Genomic DNA, 23,267 nt, shown 5'->3' on the forward strand with positions numbered 1-23,267 from the left:
CTTCTGATTTTGTCATCAGCTCTTAACTCTGTGCATTTTGTTAGACTCTCGTTGTGTTGATACTCTGTATTTTATGCAATGACAAATAAAGCTTCTATTCTATTCTATTCTATTCTTTTGTCCTTTGACCTTTCAAATACTTGGTACATTTGTCACAAAATACAGGTGCTGGTCATATAATTAGAATATCATGAAAAAGTTGATTTATTTCAGTAATTCCATTCAAAAAAGTGAAACTTGTATAATGTATACATTTATTCCACACATACTGATATTTTTCAAGTGTTTATTTATTTTAATTTTGATGATTATAACTGACAACTAATGAAAACCCCAAATTCAGTATCTCAAATTAGAATATTGTGAAAAGGTTCAATATTGAAGACACCTGGTGCACACTCTAATCAGCTAATTAACTCAAAACACCTGCAAAGGCATTTAAATGGTCTCTCAGTCTAGTTCTCTAGGCTACACAATCATGGAGAAGACTGCTGACTTGACAGTTGTCCAAAAGACGACCATTGACACCTTGCACAAGGAGGGCAAGACACAAAAGGTCATTGCTAAAGAGGCAGGCTGTTCACAGAGCTCTGTGTCCAAGACCCATTACAAAATGTGGGGGAGATTCACAAAGAGTGGACTGCAGCTGGAGTCAGTGCTTCAAGAACCACCACGCACAGACGTATGCAAGACATTTGTTTCAGCTGTCGCATTCCTTGTGTCAATCCACTTTTGAACAAGAGACCGCATCAGAAGCGTCTCGCCTGGGCTAAAGACAAAAAGGACCGGACTGCTGCTACGTGGTCCAAAGTTATGTTCTCTGATGAAAGTAAATTTTGCGTTTCCTTTGGAAATCAAGGTCCCAGAGTCTGGAGGAAGAGAAGAGAGGCACAGAATCCACGTTGCTTGAAGTCCAGTGTAAAGTTTCAACAGTCAGTGATGGTTTGGGGTGCCATGTCATCTGCTGGTGTTGGTCCATTGTGTTTTCTGAGGTCCAAGGTCAACGCAGCCATCTTCCAGGAAGTTTTAGAGCACTTCAACAGGACCTGCACACAGTGCCAAAGCTACAGTACCTGGTTTAAGGACCATGGTATCTTAATTAGCCAGCAAACTCGTCTGACCTTAACCCAATAGAAAATCTATGGGGTATTGTGAAGAGGAAGATGTGATGCGCCATACCCAACAATGCAGAAGAGCTGAAGGCCATATCAGAGCAACCTGGGCTCTCATAACACCTGCAGTACCACAGACTGATCGACTCCATGCCATGCCGCATTGTAATTCAGGCAAAATGAGCCCCAACTAAGTATTGAGTGCTGTATGCTCATACTTTTCATATTCATATTTTTCAGTTGGCCAACATTTCTAAAAAAACTTTTTTTTTTTTTTTTGTATTGGTCTTAAGTAATATTCTAATTTTCTGAGATACTGAATTTGGGATTTTCATTAGTTGTCAGATCGTCAAAATGAAAATAATTAAACATTTGAAATATCAGTCTGTGCGTAATGAATGAATATAACATACAAGTTTCACTTTTTGAACAGAATTACTGGCATGATTGAACTTTTTGATGATATTCTAATTATATGACCAGCACCTGTATACATTTGGCCTCTTAAAGTCGTTGGACCTTCCCTTGCAGATTTTATTAGGTCCTCTGTGACAGACGGTTCTGCAGATTCTTTTGCAAGGATCTTGTCAAGCAGTTTCTTCATAGTAAAGATGCTACGGCATTTTCTGTGATACAATATATATGGTATTCTACTCTCAGGGAGACCGTTAGCAAGATCAAGGATGGGCGATAGGCTCTTATTTTAGCTGCTCTCAGTAGTGTGTTCCATGACTTTATGTTCATACAGTAGGTGCCACAAGGTTTATCATCTGAACAAGGTATTAAACTCTCCTCCTGAATACCACTACTTCTGCCATGCTTTTCTATTCTGGGATGTACAACAATTTGAAAGCAACAGAGATATATATTAGGAATGATGTGCTAAAATGAGGCCTTTTCCTACTCAGCAACAGTGTGTGTGACTGTGTGTGTGAGAGAGAGAGACAGAGGGAATATATGAGGTGTGTGTGTGAGTGAGAGAGAGAGAGAGAGAGTGTGTGTGAGAGAGTGTGTGTGTGTGTGAGGGAGAGAACATGCTTGTGTATGTGAAGTATGTGTGTGTGTATGTGAGGAAGAGAGAGAGTGAGAGTGCAGTGGCTTGACTGTGCATCATCAGTATTCTGCCACTCAAAATTCCCAATTCAAATACAGTAAATTCAGTTAGCCTACCAACTGAAACTGCTCTCTCACACATAGGCTACATCTCTGTATATTATTTTTTGTCCTAAGTCTACAGTTCACAGCAGACATCATTGCTTGATAATGATGTTAGTACCTTACTTGGGCCGGTTGGGTTATTATACATATAGTCTTTCACAAGTAGCCTAGTCATTGGTCATATCCTTACTCATTCTCACACATCTGAATCATAACACAAATAAAAATAAACAGGACTCACCTTGTAATCTGTTTTTGACACTACAACAGCCATTTTTGTTCTGTAGCCTATACTAAACTGCTTCCATCCACATACTGGCCCTGTGGCCCAGCAAACACCAACACCAGTGTTGCCAGATTGGTTTTAGTGATTTCCGCCCAATCACGCTCAAAAACCCGCCCTCTTCAGCAAAAAACCTCCCCAACAACGATTTTGTCATAGAGAACCATTCAGCTCAAAATTTTATTTGCCCGCCTAAAGCTTATTTCCCCCGCCCGACGAAGTCAAAAGAAGCCCGCCCAATCTGGCAACACTGACCAACACATTCTAAAGTTGGCAGTTTATATTTGTACTGTAGAATGTTCAGAAAACAAATCTAGTTCTAGACAAATTGAAAAAACAGAATTTAGGCCTAATAGTTATGCAAGATCTACATGCATTCTCTTTAGAATTGAAATATCATGGCATGTCCAATCATTATAGTTCTGGTATCATTAAGGAAAACAGATTAATTACCCTAAAATATATTTTTCTGAAAAGTCTATATATTCTAGATGTGATATAATGTGCATTGAGACATCTCCGAACTTCCTCTATACCAATACCTTACTTCTGTAATGTATTTTGCATTACATTGGAATGCATTGATTTTCAATGGACAGCTATTAGTTATGGGTCTAAAATAGCTGTGTAAAGTGTATTCAGCTATCTAACCCATATATTTTCTAAAAGCCCATACTCTCTAGATGTGATATAGCAAGAGTTTGGATTTGACCCACCCACTTTTAGTCTTTTGTCTCTATCTAATCCTATATTATATAGGTGAAAAAGTGTATGACTGATACATTTTAGCCTATGTAATTTATGGAAAGCTAAATTATCCATTTAAACTGTATATTTTCTAAAAGCCTATGCCATCTACATATGATATAACATAGATTAAGACATATCGCATCATCCCACACACTTGCATACACCTATACCTACACATAGGCATGTATTCTGAATTGTACTTGGTATGGGTATAAAAGCCAGTAAAAATACAACTAAGCTACCACTTACAAAAGGTTATCATACCAAAACATATCTCTCAGACATAGAGGATTATGAAAATCATTGCTAGATTTTGCCACCTTTGGTGATACCAACTTCTGCTCTGGCCTATGGACTAATATGGTGCAGGATGTTGTAGTCCGGCAGCCATGGGGTCAGACCTGGTTTTTTTGGTTTTTTAAAGTTTTTTTTTTTTGCAGAATCTTGTAGACTAGGGGTAGCTCCTTAAGATTTAGGAGGGTGCCCAGTGATATCCCTTGAGCAATTTCATATATTAACCCTTTCTTGTTCAATGTGCTGAATATAAGGCGAGACTCTTCAGGTGAATAGGGTAAAAAATGTAACTAGCAGATATTACTATGAAACTTCCCCAGTTGATAACTTACATTAATATGAAAAAAAAAAATGTATTACAAGTTTTCTGTAATTTAATGTTTAAATATGAAAAAAGCTCAATGTGCCAAAATTAAGAAAAACAAAATAGGAAATACCTCTGATTTCAAGGTGAGTAGGCCTACTCAAATGCAAATCAACTCAAATAAAATTTACTAAAATACAGTGTTCTGTGTGATAGTTATTCAGACAATACTGCATGCGTTCAAATTTGGACAATTTAACCCTTTTCTATACCAATTAATGCATTTCTGTATTTCAGATAACGGTAGTAGTAGTCCAGTAGTCATGGGGTCAGACCTGGCTTTGTCAGTTATTTATTCATTTATTTTTGCTTAGACTTATTGACTTGCGGTGGCTCTTTAATATTTAGGAAGGTGCAGTGATATCCCTTGGGCAATTTCATATATTAACCCCTAAAGCCCTATGTGCCAAAATCATGAAAAAAATAGGAAATACCTCTAATTTCAAGGTGAGTACACATATCAAAAGCAAATCAACTCAAATAGAATGTACTAAAAACAGATTACCGTGTGATAGTTTTCAGACAATACTTCATGCATTCAAATTGGGAAAATTTAACCCTTTTCTATGTCAAATAATGAATTCATAATTTCAGATATCTCCTGTAATAATTCGGAATATGTACACATTTCTTCTAGTATTAGTTTTGAGCAGTTCTTGCTCATTTGTTCTTGAACATCCTACAGTACCTTAAAACATGCACAGAACATTGTGCAGGGCATACCATTAACCCGGAAACTGCATCTTAGAGCTACAAGGGGTTTCACTCTTAAAGCCACATCTGATCATCTCCAAAATGGAGTCTGGTGCAAGTTTAACATTTTCTGATAGACTGGTTGGGCTCAGTAACGAATCAATGAATCCTTCTTCAAATGGCAGTTGAATTTCCAACTTAAATAGCATTCCTCGGTTTCAGGCCATGACTGTGAACTCTGTACCAAACTAAAAACTCTCACTTTAATATCCAAGTATATATACTATGTCAACTAGGGATGGGAATTTAAATATTTCAGTCGAGTGGAATCAAAAATCAAGCCTGGAATTTTTTAAAATATTTTTTTTTTAATTAGTCAGACTGACCAGACTGACTGATACTTAAAAATGAATGACGAGGTTAGGCTCTGAGCATAGACTACTGCTGCGATAAAGAATACAAAACTAGATGTACCGCAGAGCGGTACAAAATATGACCGTCGCCCAGTCCAGCACATTTTTTCCACAAAAATAAATCACGCTGAAAGGCCTATATGATTCTAACTGTCTCACTAAATTGCATTATCCACACTCAATTCTCACTGGTATCTGCTAGACAACAAGTACCAAAACATGATTAGTTCATAGATTTCACATGTAAAATTCATTTTATACAACCCCACCCCCATCTTGCCTGTTCATAATTCTGAGAAATTCTTGAATTGTGTGCATGTGTGCATGTACACGTTTATGTTTATGTGTGTGGGTGTGTGTGTGTGTGTGTGTGTGCGTGCTTGTGTGTTTGCCTGCGTATGTGTGTTTGTGCATGTGCATGCATGTGTACATATGTCTACTGTGTGAGTATGTGTCATACGTATGATTACTGTGAATGTATGTGTGTGCGTGTGTATCTGTTTATGCACATGTGTGCACATGGAATGGGTTAACATGACCCCTGGAGGCAAACATACAGAAAAAATTGGTCATCCTAGGCCCTACGGTTCTCAAGATATTCACAGAAAACTGTGTCTGCCCTACCCTCCTTTCGGGGGGTCCAGTACAGCGGGGGGGCTACAGATCAAAACGAAAAATGATGGTTCCATGCTATCCATGTAGGGGTTCCATGCCCACCAAGTTTCGTGTACCCCGGTCTTTCAGTGTCCCGGGAATCCTTGTTGGTGTACGGTCACTAAATGTACACATAAATTATTTTATTGTAAGGCCCCCCATGAACGAAAGTTCACAAAACTTGGCATGCATTGGGAGGGTGTCATAATGATCCTACACTTTCAATTTCGTGCAGTTTTGACCATGTCAGCCAGAGATGTTGTGATGAAAACACCTAATTTTTTGCTTTTAATTTTTAACTAGGTGGCACTATACATGAAATAAGTGGTAATGGGATGGGTTGACATGCCCCTTAAGACCAACATACAAAAAAAAGGTGGACCTCCTAGGCCCTACGGTTCTCGAGATATTCACAGAAAACTGTCTCCGGCCACCTACAGGCCAGTTGGTGTATAGTAACATAAATTAATTTATTGTGTGGCCCCCCATGAACAGAATTCCACGAAACTTGGCGTGCATTCAGAGGGTGCAAATCAGCACATATTTAATTAGATCATGCCTAATTTGCATATTTGAACATTAAATTACAGAAAACTTGCAATACATTTTTTTTTCATATTAATGTAAGTAACTAACTGGGGAAGTTTCATAGTGATATCTGCTAGTTATTTTTTTTTACCCTATTCACCCGCAGTGCCTCGCCTTATATTCAACACATTGAACAAGAAAGGCTGAATATCGAGAATTGCTCAAGGGATATCACCGGGCACCCTCTCTAATCTTATTGAGTTACCCCTTGGCAACAAGAAACAGCAACAAAAAAAAACTTTAACCCACAAAACCAGGTTCACCTAAATTATGGCATTTGGCAGCCGGACTATTGAGCAAATTTGGAAAAGGATGTGATGAGGTCTGCTGAGTTGACTTGGAGTAGAGTTGAGTTTGTTTAGTATATAGTACAGTATATTGTTTGAGTATGTTTAGTATATTTATTTTAAGTATATCGAGTACATTCAGTTTGAGTATGTTGGTATATTTTTGAAGTCGTTTATATTTAATTAAAAGTTTGATGTGGGCAAATTCCAATGAAGCATTTATTTGGATATATAGAATAGGGTGAATCTCAAAACAAGATTAATGATTATCACAAGACACTTTCTATTTCAATATGACCTGGGTCTCTTATTATTTAGTGTTTGTCTTGTTTAATTCACAGTGAGGCACTCTCTTAGATTGTATAGTAGGCCTACTCTGTATGATACTCTGCTGAGATATCTACACTTGGACATGACACCTCATTCATTGTAACTGGAAGAGGCTACACTCTTAAAACAAATGTGTTGTCCCTATCTGGACACAGAGATGCGTTAAAAAACAACGCAAGTTGTGTTGTTTTCAACACATTCATTTTAAGAGTGTACAGCCAGTTTATAATATTTGAAAATGTTCAGTGATATTGTGAATTCAGAAAAGATACAATCAAAATGAAGAGGTGAACGCCCTCATCCATTCTGGCTCTTTCACTTTCAACTTCACTGCACCCTGTGTGTTAACACATCGATATAGGCATAGGCCAGGGGTGGCTAACCAGCATGAAGAGCCAAAACAAATTACACACCACTCAAGAGTCGCAATACAAAAATGATTCCCATACAACAGCAACAGTGACTTATAGGCCTAATGAGACATAGGGTTACAGTTTAAATATCTCTTCTCTTCTTAATCTGCGAGTGAAAATCTGAAGCTTGCGAGATCCGGATGGTCTTGCGAGGCTACACTTTTACTGTCACTTGGGAGTGAGTTTGAAGTCAGCAGTTTCAACTCTCTCAATATATAGGGGCCCCAACAAAAAAGTTCACACGTATTTCTTAAGAAATGGAAATACAAGGGGAAGGGCTGAATTCCAGTTACAGTAATATAGACTACCCTATTTCACAGAAGCACACAATAGGCGTCATACCAGTTGGAGCATTGTTCATCCTGATCTCGCGAGCTTCAGATTTTCACTCACAGATCAGTCTGGCATCTCTCTGATAGCGAAAATTTGGAGCAGTTCGCCAAACGAACGTCCAATCAGCGTTGGTTTTGAGGCGGGTTTAGTTGTGACGCAACGAGAAGGCCTACTGTTCAATCTAAACATCATGGTGACTTCCACGGATGAGATGAGCACAGCTCATAAGATTTTTTCGATCCAAGGTTTGACTGTGACTTTACCAACGTGCGTGACAAATGTACAAGATACATGAGAGGAAATGAGGTATACTTTCGTCCATATGGATGGATGCGGTTCGCCCTAAAGGTGCTTGATAAATACGATGATGGCAACGCTTGGCTTGGTTCCCCAGGCCACCGAACCCAATCCGATAGGTGCGAGTGGCCAGTTTCCTATCATGGGACCAGTCTGGATAGAGCCAAGGGCATCATCAGCACCCACAACAAACCTGGCAGTGGGCAAGCCTATGGGCAAGGAGTCTACTCAACACCCAATGTGAATGTAGCAGAGTCACATGGCTACACCAAGACCTTTGTCTCCAAGAAGAACGGGAAGACAAAGTATGTATGCAGAACAGGAGGGGTTCAGGGTCAGAGAGATTACTGCAAATCAAGAGTATTGGCTTGTGCCCGTCCCAGCATGCACATCAACCTCACAAGGAAGAGATATCGTCATAGGCGCCATTTGTCCATACAATCTACTGCTGAAGGAGGCATAAAAATGCCTGGTTGAGAGTTTGAATTAAAGTTACAGTAAATGTTTCCTCTATGTTGCTTCTGAAGTTCTGTAATTCTGCATTTCATGTTTTAAAATGTCAGTGTTTGTACAATGTTTAATAAAAGACCTGAACACATAGGATACAGATCTTTTTGTACTTTTCTTGTGAGCTCAAAAGTGTTATTTTCTGGGAGTAGCATATTAATGGGAATTTTTTGATGATACAGTTAAGAACAAAAATATTCATATCCCTGGCAAATATTGATTTAATGTTGATTTTCTCTTTATCACTATGTTTGTTCTGACTGAAAATGACACTGTCACATGATGCCAAAAGGTGGGACAAACATGGAAATAAAAAAAATAAATGTATTTATACATTTTTATGAAAAATAGCATGTCCAAAATTATTCATACCCTTTTTAAATAATCAATGGACACATCTTTATTTGCATTCACAACTCTCAAAATGGTTCTTATAATACCTACCAAGCCTCTCCATGTCTCCACAATGATTCTAGACTACACCTTTTTAACAGCAATCCGGGTTTTGAGTGAGGAACGATTATTCACTCTGACCTTGTGCTCACTTTTTTGACGGATTGAGGTCTGGACTCTAAAATGTTGATATTGTTCTTGGGGGACCGTAGCCTGGGTGCCAGCCAAACTTAGCCCCGCCCCCCCACATAATTTGAGGATGGGACGTTCGGTCTGGCATTGCTCTTGAACCAGAGCTGTTTGAAGTTGATATGGGAAAACTCTTTCATCAAGGGAAAACTGTGTGTTTGCATTGACATGTTGTTCTCTTGTTTGTTTGAAATCTCTGATTGGCCACCTGTTTGCTCGAGGGGTTTGCGACACCCTTCCCCAGCTGTTTATAACATGTTTGTAGCATCAGTATTCAACAGAATAATTTTTAAAAATGAAGGAGGGGGAAAATCTGTTTTTCCAAAAAGCCTACCCTGCTACATGTACGTATTTCGTTGTCTTAGATTTCGCTATTGGGTGTTGTAGGAAATATTGACAGCACAATAACTTTTACAAAAGACCAGAACAATGTTAAGGCATTTGTGGAGAAGAAGGATGGTTTGTGTGTTCTTCCTACAGCTCACGGTAAGCTATTTCGTTGCTCTGATTGGTTAGGTCTATCCAATTGAGTGCAGAGGCATTTCCCCCCTGTATCGGTTGAAACATGCCCCATAACTACGTCCCAATGGAGCAATATCAGACTCATATTCTGACTAGAATCTGAGTATGACGCAGGCTAGGGGGACCTTCTCAAAATAAACGGTAACACTAAAGCAAGATTCTTACACTAAGATTCTGGAGGAAAAGATCAGGCAGTGTGCCGAGAGACATGCCCCAATAGGTGTCATTGGACCATTAGTTATAGACCAAGCTGTAATTAACTTGCACAATGAGAATGGAGGGCAGATAGACAGGCTAATCTTGTAGAATTATAGGGTTATGATATTCACCACTGGTATCTGAATAGGGCCCCACAGTCAAATAACATGGGTTATGATATTCACTACTGAGTATAAGTATAAGTATATATACTCTTTTGATCCCGTGAGGGAAATTTGGTCTCTGCATTTTTCCCAATCTGTGAATTAGTGAAACACACTTAGCACACAGTGAAGTGAAGCACACACTAATCCCAGCGCAGTGAGCTGTCTGCACACAACAGCGGCACTCGGGGGAGCAGTGAGGGGTTAGGTGCCTTGCTCATGGGCACTTCAGCCGTTCCTACTGGTCGGGGTTCGAACCGGCAACCCTCCAGTTACAAGTCCGGAGTGGTAACCAGTAGGCCACGGCTGCCCACCACTGGTATCTGAATGGGGACCCACAGTCAAATAACATGGGTTACATTATGTGATTTGTCATAATATGGCCCCTAAATCATATACCACGGGTTATGCTATCACTCATATCTGAATGAATAAAAAATAGTTATTGTGCTTTTCAATGGGTGTACCGCTGCGGATGCCTGCGTGGGTGCAGCAGATGGTTAGATGTGTGTGTGTGTGTGTGTGTTTGTTTGAGGGGGTGTTGGGACACTTTTCGTGTCTATACCCAGGGGCCCAGTGGCTCATAATCCATGGTTTCATATCCTATGTTCTGACTTCCCCTAAATATCTGTTCCATGTTCATGGAGCCATTTACCATTCAGCTTTTTCTCAGTCGCACCGTATTAAGCTCTGACAAAGGCAAATGATAAATCATGATTAAAATGAAGTCAGGTCTGACCCAAACTGCTGAGGCCCACTCTCAGAAAGCTGCTGGGTGGCCTAATGCCTTGAGCAGGGGTCTTAAATGGATGGATTAACCATGACAAGATCGCAACATCCAGCCGTTCCCCAGCAAGGTGGCCATGACACAACCACTTAAGTTCATTTTCTCCCTGAGTGGAGCTGACATGCATAACTAAATGACTTAAATTAAACAAAAAGATTTTAAACGATCCCACTTCCTAGAGAGCAAGTATTCCTCATTGTGAACGATCTGGCAGCTTGTGCAAAGTGTAACCAACGGCAGGCAAGTGTATGGGAATCAAGCAAACCCTTGTTAAGAAAGAGAGAACAATTGATAAAGACACAACAGCATAACTAACTATGCAAATGACAGCAGCTATAATGTGAAATTTTGCTTCAGCCTCAGATGTGCTATATGTCTGTGCCAGGCGCACTTATTATTCCATCGCAGTCCCCTTGGAAACGGGTGGATGTGTAAACACAGAGCATTACACACAAATGAAAAAAAAAAAATTTGACTTCCTCAGAAACAAGTTATTCTTTAGAGAGCGAGAGTATGAAATGGAGAGTAGCTGAAGATCCTGAGAGATCACAATAATATCTATAGAACACTGCAAGGTCTGGCCATTCATCAAAAATGAGTTGCAGAAAATTAAGGGTTTATCAGCGCATGGCAAATTAAAGCACAGAATTCTGTCTCTCTCTCTATTAGATGATAGTGATAAAAATGAGGAATATATGAAAACATTCTCAAATCTACAGAGAGCAAAAAAATAAATACATGAGAGTCTGAAGAAACTACATTCAACCACTTCCTTAAAGACCAAGATGTGCAAAAAATGCACAAGGAAAACTGACTATACCAAAAACATGACATTATTGCGCACATCTTGTGTATATGTTAGGTAATCAATGCTTGCTGAGCAAGCAGGACCCTAACTTCTATGTTGAAGAAAAATGAGTCATGATTTTCCCACAGAGTATCACAATTTATTAGCATTTTCGTCCAACTCTTGAAATACACACAAATATAACAGAAATTACAATGTAAACAAAAGTCCAATGTTTTTCTTCCAGGCCACTGGATATTGTTGAGAGCATATTTAACAACTGTGAAGAAGCAATGTAAACCTAGAGAAGTCTGAGGGGGCAAATGACTCCTTAATGGTCACTGAAGAACACTTCTTAAAAATGCACAAGTATAAACGATAAATGCAAGGCCACTTTTGGATAATTTTATGTTTCAGACAATAAGATTCAAGCATGCATATGCACAGTTGGATGTTTTAGTATATATTGCCATTTTGCCATAATGTCAATTGGAACAAAAAAATAACCTTAAATCACTCACTGTACATTTCTGTGGTCCTCTCATGTCTTCACTACCAAATGGCTCCAACCCAAACCACTAGACTTAAGCCTTGGGAAAATGCAACCATATGAAGAAATACTAGTATACTGATCATCACTGTTAAATGAGAGCATTATTTTTTTTTACATTGGTAGATGATTTGGTACTCCCTCAACAATGTCTTTGCAAAATGGGTCAAAATATGCATGAATTAGAGGTGCATTTTGAAGTTGCAAACAATTTAAATTAAATGGACAAACATTGAACATTTGTCACTGTGAACAGAAATGACCCCAGTATTTTATGACCTGGGTAAACCATCTTGAGACAACTCATCTAAATGTTGCTATTGGCAACCTGGATATTGGTATTGTTGGCAAAACAAGCAAGGTTGGGACCCCTTTTCAAATCCTACCACTTCAGAAACACTTCTGTGTTTGCTGTACTGCTCTTCTTTGAGGCAATGGATTGGTTTTGGAATGTTTCAACTGCATGACAAATGCTAAACAACTCCACCCATATACAGAAGTTCTGACATGGTTGCCTCCAAATATCTATTCATGTAAATACTGTTGATATCAACAATAAGTATGTAATGCCACCCAAATATTTTGATTGTTTTTGGAGTTCAAAATGTTTTCCAAATAAATATTTAAACATAATTAAACAAATGTAAGGATACACTAACACATACAAAAAAATAATAAAATAAGAAATAAAATGGATCCACAGAAACGTTGGTAAATTTGGTCTTTCAATGACAGCTTCAAAGTAAGATCGTAAATGTAGTGGTTAGTTTTCCACAACAAAAACATACACCTGCACCTTTAAAAAGGTAGCCCTGAATGATAATTATAAGTTCAATCACCCACCCATACATACATACATACAAACAAACAAACAAACACACAAATAAATAGCTCAATAAATAAATAACAAATCAATAAATAGTCACACTATTTATACATTCAACTTATTTCAAATTATGTGTAATGAAGCTCCAGTGTCCTCCTGTATTAGTGCTTATATACAGTGCTTATCATCTGAGTCCACACAGTGACAATTTACAGGAAATACAGCACTACAACATGATTTCACATTCTGGGGCTCAACCAACCGCTGCAGGGGCCACGAAGCAAAACTCTGACCTGGAAAGCTATTTTCCAGTTGTGCATCAGGACAAACAGCTGTCTACAGACTGGAGAGTTAAGAGACATTTACACTCTGATCCGTCGGGTAACAAACGTGGCAGGACTGGCGGAGTGGGCTGCTCTGAACATAAGCCAGACACCACTCTACGGATAAGAGTAAGGCTGGCTGATTACAAAACATGTTGACAAATAAATAAACAACTGAAGGAACTTAAACGTACAAATCAACACTTGAACAAAGCTTCATCGGCTCCCAGCATTCTTTTCATGGACAGAAGTAGTTTCCCCAAAGATTGCTCATGCACACAATCACAATATCAATGGCAGTTCTAGTCTCTCAAACTCTCAATCTTGGGCATGTATGCAGTCACATATCCAATACTACATTGCACATTCATGGTGGGTATTGTAACAAAAGAAAAGTAAACTTGCTGGTTTTTGGGAGAGCAGACTTGACACTTGCAGTTCATGGGTGCAAATTGTGAGTGCTGAGAAATGTAAAGCCTGTTTGATGGACCAAGGGAGCCACGATTCCATTCACATTTAGTCCGTGCTGATTTCATTTTGGTTTCCTATCTGATAAGCACATGTACATCCAATGACATTATCAATGAAAACACAATTTTTACAGCAAAATTCTTGCAGCACAATGAAAACACTAGAAAACTTTTTTTTGTTATTTTTATTTCAAAAACAAAATAAAATAAAAAGAGAACAAACAGATAAGCACTAATATAGTGCATAGCGCTTTTTTTTTCTGACGGACCAAGAGTCATTTGCAGCTGGCCATGACACACAACATACTGACAACACATCAGTGACCTCTCAAAATGCCTCCGTTGTTGTTTTTTCCCCAACCACTGTTATTTTCTGTCAAGGTTAAAGAAACAAACAAAAAAAAAAAATCACCTCAGGAAAATGTCATCATATTCCATTGGCGCATGGAATGCCACTTTGTAGGGTTTTGGTTACCCTTTTTGAATGTCATGACAACACATGTAGTTCCTTGATCCGAAACGTCTCGCTTTGTGTCCTTGGACACTGACGTCTAACCCCAGCACATAGAAGTTTGGTTGACGTTGACATTCCTTTTGATGTGAGAGGGAAGGGGAACGTGTTTTCCAACCCCCCCCCCCAAGAATCTTGTTCAGCATGTCTTTCCCTGCTGTTCTGAGCGACTCAGCGGGGCTGTGTGAAGAGGTGATGTTTGAAACCATGTCTTCTGGCGGGGTGACCGGGCTCAGGGTGGCACGCTGGTCACATATCCACATCGCCGTCATAGGCAAGCGTGAGAGGCTTCTGTGGTGGGCAAGTGCTTTTAGTCTGTTTGGGGGGGCTGCTGTGGAAAAAAAGAGAGGACACACACACAAACAGGCAAAAAAAAAACATGTACACATGAATTACAGAAAATACGAAGAAAACATTTTATAAAACTAATTGCTGACTTTCTTCAGCTTTAATCGATTCCAATGCACGTAAAAACCCCTAGAGAAGGAAAGATTATCTCTCTAGTAGTGTCTCTGTTAAGCAGCTAAAATGATGGGTCTAGTATGGAACTAGTTAAGCATGAGAAGGAGTGACTGTAGTGGATATCAGCAATAAATCACTGTAGCACAGCACCTTTCACCTCCATTGGCCCAATAAAGCTGTGCTCATGATGTCTGACCACTGGAGGGCAGCAGTGAAACATTACTCAGAAAGACTAACAAGAAAAAGCAAATGCAATTCTTTTGTTTCAGGTCTCATGCTCTCTCAGAAATAACACTGGTGTCAGTTTCAAAATGCTGTGACGCAGAATTCAGTAACAGTAACCTTTACATCAATAACACACTTTGAAATGATATACGTACCAAAACAAAAAGGAGATTGATATGATTAGCAAAATGAGGAGGAATCCACCGGCGGTCACCCCATACACCCAGAGTTTGATTCTTCCATCTGTGCAGGCATGAGAAAAGCATATTTATTTACCATGCCCTCTGCAGCCCACTATAGCCCTCAGAGCCTTGAAGATTGCGTCTAAAAATACCATTGTCCCATCTTTCATTTGCTATTTCATATTGACATTGTGGATGAAAGGAAATGAGAAATAGTGAATTCTAAAGACACAGCTGGCATAATAGGGTTATATCATCTATCTCCCTTTTGGTGCAAATGAGGAAGTGAACAGACATATAATTTTTTTTTTTTTTCTTCAACTATGTAAATGCCGATAACAGGACATTTGAAGCTATTTCTGCAACCCACTGCCAATAGATAGCACCATTTCAACAATAGAATCCCTTGGGATTAAAAAAAGATGCACAAGAGATGTGCTGCTCAGAATAAATGAATTATACATTGGCAGTAAAATGAATTATATATAGTAACTTACAGAATATAAACTCTCATAGGTCCCAATAGTATGCACCTTTACTTCTGCTTGAGATAAAACATGAATACTGTTTACCCTGTCTTGCCATCTGTGGTACTTAAAAAAAGAGGCCAGTGCATCTGTTTTGAATTCAAAGGCAAAGAAATTATCTAAGGGGGCCCTAGCTGATACAGTAGCATCGTCGCCATCTGCATTTCAAATACCTGGTCCCACCGGCCGCAGGGACCACTCGCCAAAGAAGTCTTGGATCTGCGAGGGTCCGGGCTTCAGTCGGCCCGAGTTGGTCTTGACGTCGGCCTTCTTGTTGACGGCCCCCGGGGTCTTGGTGCAGTAGTCCAGGAAACCGTGAGTGGTCATCACCTCGGTGTAGCCCCTCTCGCAGCCGCACACGCCACTCTGCCCACAAACACACAGCTCTGTCAGAGGCAGTGCAGTACAGTGCAGGGCGGAGCACAGCAGGACATAATATTTTTCCCAAAGCCCTGCATTGGCACCCCCCGACACTGTATCTTCACTGCCTGCTTGTCATGTGCACTATCTTCATGTGGCACTGGTCTATGCTACTGATATCATCTGTATGTTACTATCACTCCCTACAATATGCAACATGATTGATGCAAAGCCTGTGCACTTGCACAGACTCCACTACTGGGGGCAGTAGTAGGCAACCATGGGTGCTGCTATGGATTTTTTGGGGGAGTGCCTCCTGTTTGTTGGCAATAAACTGCATTAAAACCACATTACTTGCAATGCCATACTAACGCTAGCACCAAGGGCAGACATCTGACCATTAAGAGCATTTAGACGGCACTCCGCTCTGGTCTATTTACTTTGTTCAAGACATCTTGTTAACAGAAAGGAGTGAATGTCTGGGGGGCAGTTCTGAATATAAAAACAGTTGTAATGCATTTCTGGCATTCAGCATAGTGCGTATGGTTACCTGTGTGCAGTGGGAGAAGGGTTTGGTGCAGGGGGGGTGGCAGTGTCTCACAGTCGTGGGCCGGTTCTGTGGGAAGCACCCTCCTGCAGCGCAGAGGTAATCATTAGCATTTCCTCCCATTGATAACCAAACAAATGTGGCGCAGCGGCTGATTAATGGCTCCGCTAGCCTATCGTGGGCTTTGATCAATCTGAGAACATTGTAATTCCAGGAATGGAAAATTACATGTCAAAACATCAGAGAAAAATGCCTCGGGCTCACGCTGAGCTGAGCGGTAAAAGATTACCCTGCTGGAGCTTATATTTACCGGAGACAATTTCTTACTGAGATAAGATCACTTTTACCTGTTATTTACAGCAGATCAAGCCATCCAAAAGCCTTCATGCGCTCTCTGCGAATACATTTTTTTTTTGTGTGTGTGGGGCTGCACCGACCAGCTTCATTTTGCACTAATAAAAAGGTGTAATATTACATTTGTATGGATTGTGAGGCGGCTGCAAATTCTGGCCGTTATTGATGACTGCAGTTGGTTAGTGCGCCCATGATCAATGGCAGGCGCATTAAGGAACTGTAAACCGAATCTGACGCTTTTATACTCGCCCAAGATTTGTTTCGGGTCCAGATGAAATCACTGTTTAAGGGCCACCTGCAGTGCAGCCCTCTGTGTTAAAAACGGAATTCAAGTGAAAAGAGAATGCTGTGTGTGTGTGTTTGTGTGTGTGTGTAGTGGTGTTTATGGCATACAGTACGACAGATGGAACAGCGTACCTGTGACATTGACGCCGTCGGAACGCTGGCACCACACCGACCGCTCATTGTCTCTCCATCCGCTGGTCCTCCACTCGTAGCTGTGGCACTTTCCCCCTGTGACGGCACATGGCACAGAGAAGGCTCGTTACGCCATGGCCAGGCGCGTGTTACCGCCGGCTCTCCTGAATAGCCATGCTTAGGTGGCCATGCTCAACAATGTAGGTGAGAACATTTTTTGCTGCTACTGTCAACTCATCAAGCTCAGTTCTCAGACAAACTAGAGCAGAGCATTGAGGATTTAGTCTCAGAGATACAGCACTTAGAGAAGTAAAATGGAAGGCATGTGGTGTTGTATTAGAGAGCATGCCTTTGGAATTTGAAATGAAAAAGCCTCTGGATAGAGTAGAATGGATACAATAGTCAAGGAGAATTAAAGGAATGATGAGAATCCTCTCTGGCGTACCTGAATTGTGCTATTCAGATTATCATAGAGCTGCAGCCACACTACAATAAAAAAATTCTCCTTTTTAAATATAATGACCAAACAGCACGAAGCATAGCATAGGGACAAAACCAACAGTTTCATGCACAGCTTAAGGCGGGGATCACATTAGCCAGCGGCAAGCGGCAGCGGCAAACATAACGCAACGCTCAGACCATAATAAGTTTTATCTCGTTCCTAATCAACACAAACGGTTTGTCAATTGAATACGCTCGTGTTGCGCTTTGAAAGTAGAACGCTCAGCTTGTTCAATGCTAGCATTACGCCAGCGTTGCCACCGTTCACCATAGAGAACAATAGGAAACCTGCCGCTCGCCGCTGGCTGATGTGATCCCCGCCTTAAGTATAATGAACGTTGACTCCAAATGCCCTTTTCGCACCTTTGCAGGGCCGTGTCTCAAACACCTGGTGTGGGCAGCTTTCCTGGTTCTCCAGGACCTGGATGACCACGGCCCGGGAGCGCGCCTGCCGGCCGACCGTCTCGAAGCTCCGGCCCTCCAGGCAGGTCAGCTGACATGAGCTCCACGAGGACCACTCCGTCAGATGGCAGTCACCTGTGGCGCAATAACAATATTCCACAGCTTTACACATGTTTCAATTTCTTTTCCACAAGTCACTCCAAAAAACACACCACTCAAAATGGATTGGAGCGAGGCATGTGCATGCCATACTCTGGCAGTTTGATTCATTGACTGACATGGCACAAATGACAAGAAATCGAATATATTATGTGATTCTTCAGACATATTAGCTACTCCTTAGCTGAAGGTCGCACATCAATAAACCCCATAATCCGCATGAGGGCTCCTCTCTCGCGGTGACAATTTCTCCGACTGCGGCGACTCCTCATCCATGACATCCCTTTGATTCCCTACCCTGGCTCGCCATTAGTGACAATCTGTGCAGTGAAGCAGCTCATTATCTTTCATCTTCATGGGACCGTTCCATTTTCACCCCTCACAGGAGCCCCGTGAAACACATCATATAGCCGAGCATATGCTCCACCCCCCCCCCCACCCCCCCACCCCCCCACCCCACCCCTACCAGCACCAGCAGCCCAAATGCCTGAATCCACAGCAGCTGCTTCTAAGCCCGGACACGGCCCAGAGATTGAAATGTGCTAGGAGCCAAGATAAACAGATAGATGAGAGAGAGAGAGAGAGAGAGAGAAAGAGAGAAAGAAAGAGAGAGGGGGGGGCATGCTGTGTTGAAACTACCCTGTGCTTTTGTTGTTCTGGGGGGTAGAAAAAATGATCTAATGGTGTGGAAATAACTGTCATAATACAAATACAATAAAGTCATAATACAATAAAGTCATAATACAAATACAATAAAGAGTATGTTTCAGCTCAGACTTTCTCTACTCCCTACAGTTTTCCTCCTGTAAGCTTTGGGTTTCCTCCACTCTGATGATGGTGACTGTTGTTTTCCACACACTTAGAAAGATTCACTTCATCAAAATAAGTTGTTTTCACTTGTTTTTTTTTCCTGTGTTTTTTCGCCCACCCCTATATACCAGCTCATCTGATATTCCTTGAGAGTTCAACCTCTTGGCTTCAAATCTCTGCTAATTAGTAAACCCAGATGCTTGGCAAAAAAAAAAAAACAGGCCTGAGAAAGACCTTGTATCTCTTCAGCTCCAGCCCACAGCTGCGAGTGCGTCAGCGTCGGGCTTTACCTGGGCAGGGCACGAAGCAGGGCAGCTGCAGCTCCTGCTCGCTCTCTTTGCTCAGCCGGTCGCCGCACCTCTCGTCCTCCACCGGCTTGGGCGAGGAGGCGTCCAGCCAGTCTCCCCAGTGCACCATGCAGGAAAGGTTCCTCACCCGGAGGCCCTCTCCGCACTCGGCACCCTGCGAAGAAAGCGCTCGTTTAACGCCCACACGCGCCTACTCCTCGCCCACACCTCCACTCGCCGGAGTGGCAGAGGTTGGGATTTGAAGGTGCAGGAAGGGGGCAGCGCCAAGCAGGCTTTTGCTCTCGTGATCGCTGACAGACTGAACTGTGCTGTCATCCGCTCACTGGGACATTAATAAGAGGTTTAGCCAGGCATGTGAAAATGTCAAGTTGATTCATTGGTGTCAAACAGCTGCCATGGACATATTTTTGTTAATCGCAGTGAAATAACTTGCTATGTCTGGCAGTTTTAGCTTTACGGAAATACAGAAAAGTTCAGCATTACTATATCGAATCAAACCAAGCACATATGTGTGTGTGCGTGTGTGTGTGCGTGTGCGTGTGCGTGTGCGTGTGCGTGTGCGTGTGGGTGTGTGTGTGCGTGTGTGTGGGTGTGTCCGAGTGTATGTGTGTGTGTGTGTGTGTGTGTGAGAGAGGCAGGGGGATAAAGTCATCAGACAAATCTTGCTGGTAATCTTAAATACCCAAGATACTGTTGCACATACAATGATTATTCATTATCTCCTTGCATATGCAATATATTATGCATGAATAACTTTGAGCTGTTTTAATGTCTGACTTGTTTTTGGTTTGACGCAAGAGATGGAAGATTATCGCAACAAACAACATTAAAAGATTTCAAAAGATTACCATACAACTTCAGCGCTCCACATTGATCAAAGAAAAAGGCTCATCGGAGTGCACGATTTAAGACAATATCATAAACATAAACAAAAAACATCTCCTGTAAAATGAGCATTGCCTGCAACATTAAAGAGGAACTCGTCTAGCGAGCACGGTTTTCCCGCCTGTTCTGTGTTCTTGATGACACACAGCTGGGGTGTTTAAGAGCGCCCGGGCAGAGTGATTCACCACGGCTCCGAATGTTCAGCATCGCCCTCCAGCTGCTACGCACAAATCACTTTCAAACACCATGAGCTCAAAACTCGACGTGATGATTATTTCATACCGGTCAACAATGAGGACGTGTGAAAGTAGGTCTGTATGGGAGAGTTATCAATTTTTATCATCATGGTTGTAAAAAAAATCCTGTGGTTAGATACAGTTTATCTCTAAGTGCACCTTGTGCACACATAGATGAAGATGACACTTTGTGGTTAGAGGGGCGAAAAGGGATGAGAATTGTGTTTCTGGATGAAATTGTTAGAGGGGATGTAGGGTGGGTGGGGGTGGAGGAGGGGGGGTGGGGGGGGGGGGCGTTATTTGATCAGGCCGACTGCTCTGAAGACCCTGGGGATGTATGGAAGACCCTGAGACATTCAATTAAAAGCCCATTCAGATGAGAGGCAAAACAAAGGCAGGCGAAGAGATGAAAATCTAAGTGCAGGCTTTGGTCTCTTTTAATGATAAGACTGTAGATCCAAAAGCGCGCCCCTTCATCAACAGTTTCTGCACGTCTCAATGACACAAAGTCGCCCCTCTCAGAAACACACACACACACACCTATGCAGGTTGTGAGTGCCTTTGGAGAATTCAATTAAAGTACCTTCGCTTTCTTCCCCTCTGTCAGGTATTAATGTGGTGATACTTGTCTTGACACCGTTTGAACTCGCTGTCGCGCATTTCTGACACAGCTCCTGGGCATTTTACACTTAGTTCCTATTGTAATGCATTCTTTCCTCATGAATAAAGAGCATGAACGTGTTAAGTTCAGGAGAAATTTCTTTTGTGTACACTTACATTCTTTATGTAGTAGTACGTTTATGTGTATGCATCTCTATTTCAATGTCCAAATGTATGTATATGTATGTGTATGCGTGTATGTATGTGTATGAGCATATATGTGTGTATGTGTATGTATGTGTATGAGTATATATGTGTGTATGTATATGTGTATGTACTGTATATGTATATGTATGTATGTGTACATATGTGCATATGTGCATGTGTATATGTGTGTATTTGTATGTGTATGTGTGTGTTGTGTTCATCTGTGTGCATGTGTCTGCATGTGCACACCTCCACGCGGCAGGGAGACCACTCGCCAAGGTGCCAGGTGTAGCAGGGCCTGATGGGGCAGGGCTTGGTCTGGGAGAGCTGGGAGGGGCAGGGACGACCCTCCTCATGGGCCGGCTGGAGCACGCTCCGTGCTCGCACCATCTGACCTGCGCAAAGAGGAGAGAGGGAAATCATCATCATCATCATCATCATCATCAACACACACACACACACAAACACACACACACAGACACGTAGACACACAGACATGCTTGCACGCATACAGTACACACATGCACACATACATACAGTACACACATGCACACAAACATACAGTACACACAGAGAGAGAAAAGAGAGAGGTTCATTTTATTGGAAGAAGACTCTCCAGCAAGGGATCAGCTAAGCGGATCTCCGAGAGCATCCCACAGCACAGCACATTCCTCCATTAAGCACTTTGTCCATAAAAGTGAGGCATTACAGTCAGAGCCCCCTCCACGACATGTCAAATCAATGTTTTGTTCTTCCCATTCAAGAGGTAGCCAGCACAGCTGGCTAGCTTCGAACGGGCGATTCATTACAAGACAGCCTCAGCAAAGTGAACGGGGCTCTTTAAAACGCCCATGATTTGACAGCAAAATTTCTCCCCCTGAAACCTGAGGGGATAGAAGAGAAAGAGGTTTCGGGCAGCAGCAGCAGATGGGGCATGGAGTGGCACAATTCCACCGTTCCCTGACAGACACATTACGCAGAGCACTTTGCACCACCAGTCTAATGGAGCCCAAATTAAGCCACCACTGGAACACCCCAGAAAAAAAACAACAAGATGTCAGCCAGAGCTTGACACACATGGACTGATAAGTCCGATCGGACTCCCCTCTCTGACTTTCATTTTCCTCTGTGGCTGCATGTGTTTTAAATTGCAATTTAACAAAGGCATTTGTGTGGGGTTATATTGAATTGTATTGAGAAGATTTAGTCTTAATGAAGATTAAAGTGACTAATTGGCAGCATAGCAACTAGGTTATTTTAGGTGACAAGTCAGACATGTGGCAAAGGGTATAGGCAATTTGAGAAAATAATTAGGTGTTTCATTTTGCATGAGCTACACAACACTACTTCGAACAAATTGATGGCAAACAACCCACACATACTGAATTAAAAATGATAATCCTGACACTGATAATGGACAAGATAAATATTTCACTTTACTTGATAAATCATTCAACAAGTCCAGGGAAGCGAGATTTAGTTAACCTGCTATCATTAACCTGTAATCCCCAAATACAATTGGAAAAATTACATTAATAATTAAGCTGAATCCTTGTATTGCATGCTAATGACAAAGGAAGTTAATGTAATGTATCCATTTACAAGGAAAACACATTAGCCTCTCATAAGTAACTGCTGTTCATCACTCACGTGTAGGAACTGCACCATGTTCACTTCAGCACACTCAATTAGCTGACAAATGTACTTCACACCCCAGTTATGTCTTAGATATGTTTTTTGGGGAAAAAGGCCTACCTTGGTTCCCGCACGTGTGCGAGCACTCTGTCCAGGCTGACCACTCTGACAGGATGCAGCTGATGGGGCAGTCGATGACACAGCTGGCAATCAGTTCCCACTCATTCTCCAGGCCTCGCTGAAATGCAAAGGAC

The 23,267-nt window shown here is 41.5% G+C and overlaps 1 protein-coding gene across 3 annotated transcripts in view; it reads right to left on the reverse strand.

Annotated features, from left to right (window-relative positions):
- Positions 1 to 11,662: 11,662 nt before the first annotated feature.
- thsd7ba (thrombospondin, type I, domain containing 7Ba) overlaps positions 11,663 to 23,267 on the reverse strand; it is a 134,661-nt gene continuing 123,056 nt past the window's right edge. For 2 of the 3 annotated variants that reach the window (XM_042084244.1, XM_042084242.1), the window contains 9 exons: positions 23,134 to 23,251; positions 21,628 to 21,773; positions 19,433 to 19,604; positions 18,135 to 18,308; positions 17,271 to 17,366; positions 16,503 to 16,585; positions 15,766 to 15,958; positions 15,039 to 15,126; positions 11,663 to 14,527 (listed from right to left, as the gene is read on the reverse strand). In XM_042084244.1, coding sequence (XP_041940178.1) covers positions 14,446 to 14,527; positions 15,039 to 15,126; positions 15,766 to 15,958; positions 16,503 to 16,585; positions 17,271 to 17,366; positions 18,135 to 18,308; positions 19,433 to 19,604; positions 21,628 to 21,773; positions 23,134 to 23,251 — 1,152 coding nt within the window. In that variant the 3' untranslated portion in view covers positions 11,663 to 14,445. The remainder of the gene's footprint in view (positions 14,528 to 15,038; positions 15,127 to 15,765; positions 15,959 to 16,502; positions 16,586 to 17,270; positions 17,367 to 18,134; positions 18,309 to 19,432; positions 19,605 to 21,627; positions 21,774 to 23,133; positions 23,252 to 23,267) is intronic. The other variant, XM_042084243.1, reaches the window with a different exon arrangement.

Source organism: Alosa sapidissima, chromosome 2 (assembly GCF_018492685.1).
Source record: "Alosa sapidissima isolate fAloSap1 chromosome 2, fAloSap1.pri, whole genome shotgun sequence".
Lineage (NCBI taxonomy): Eukaryota > Metazoa > Chordata > Actinopteri > Clupeiformes > Clupeidae > Alosa > Alosa sapidissima.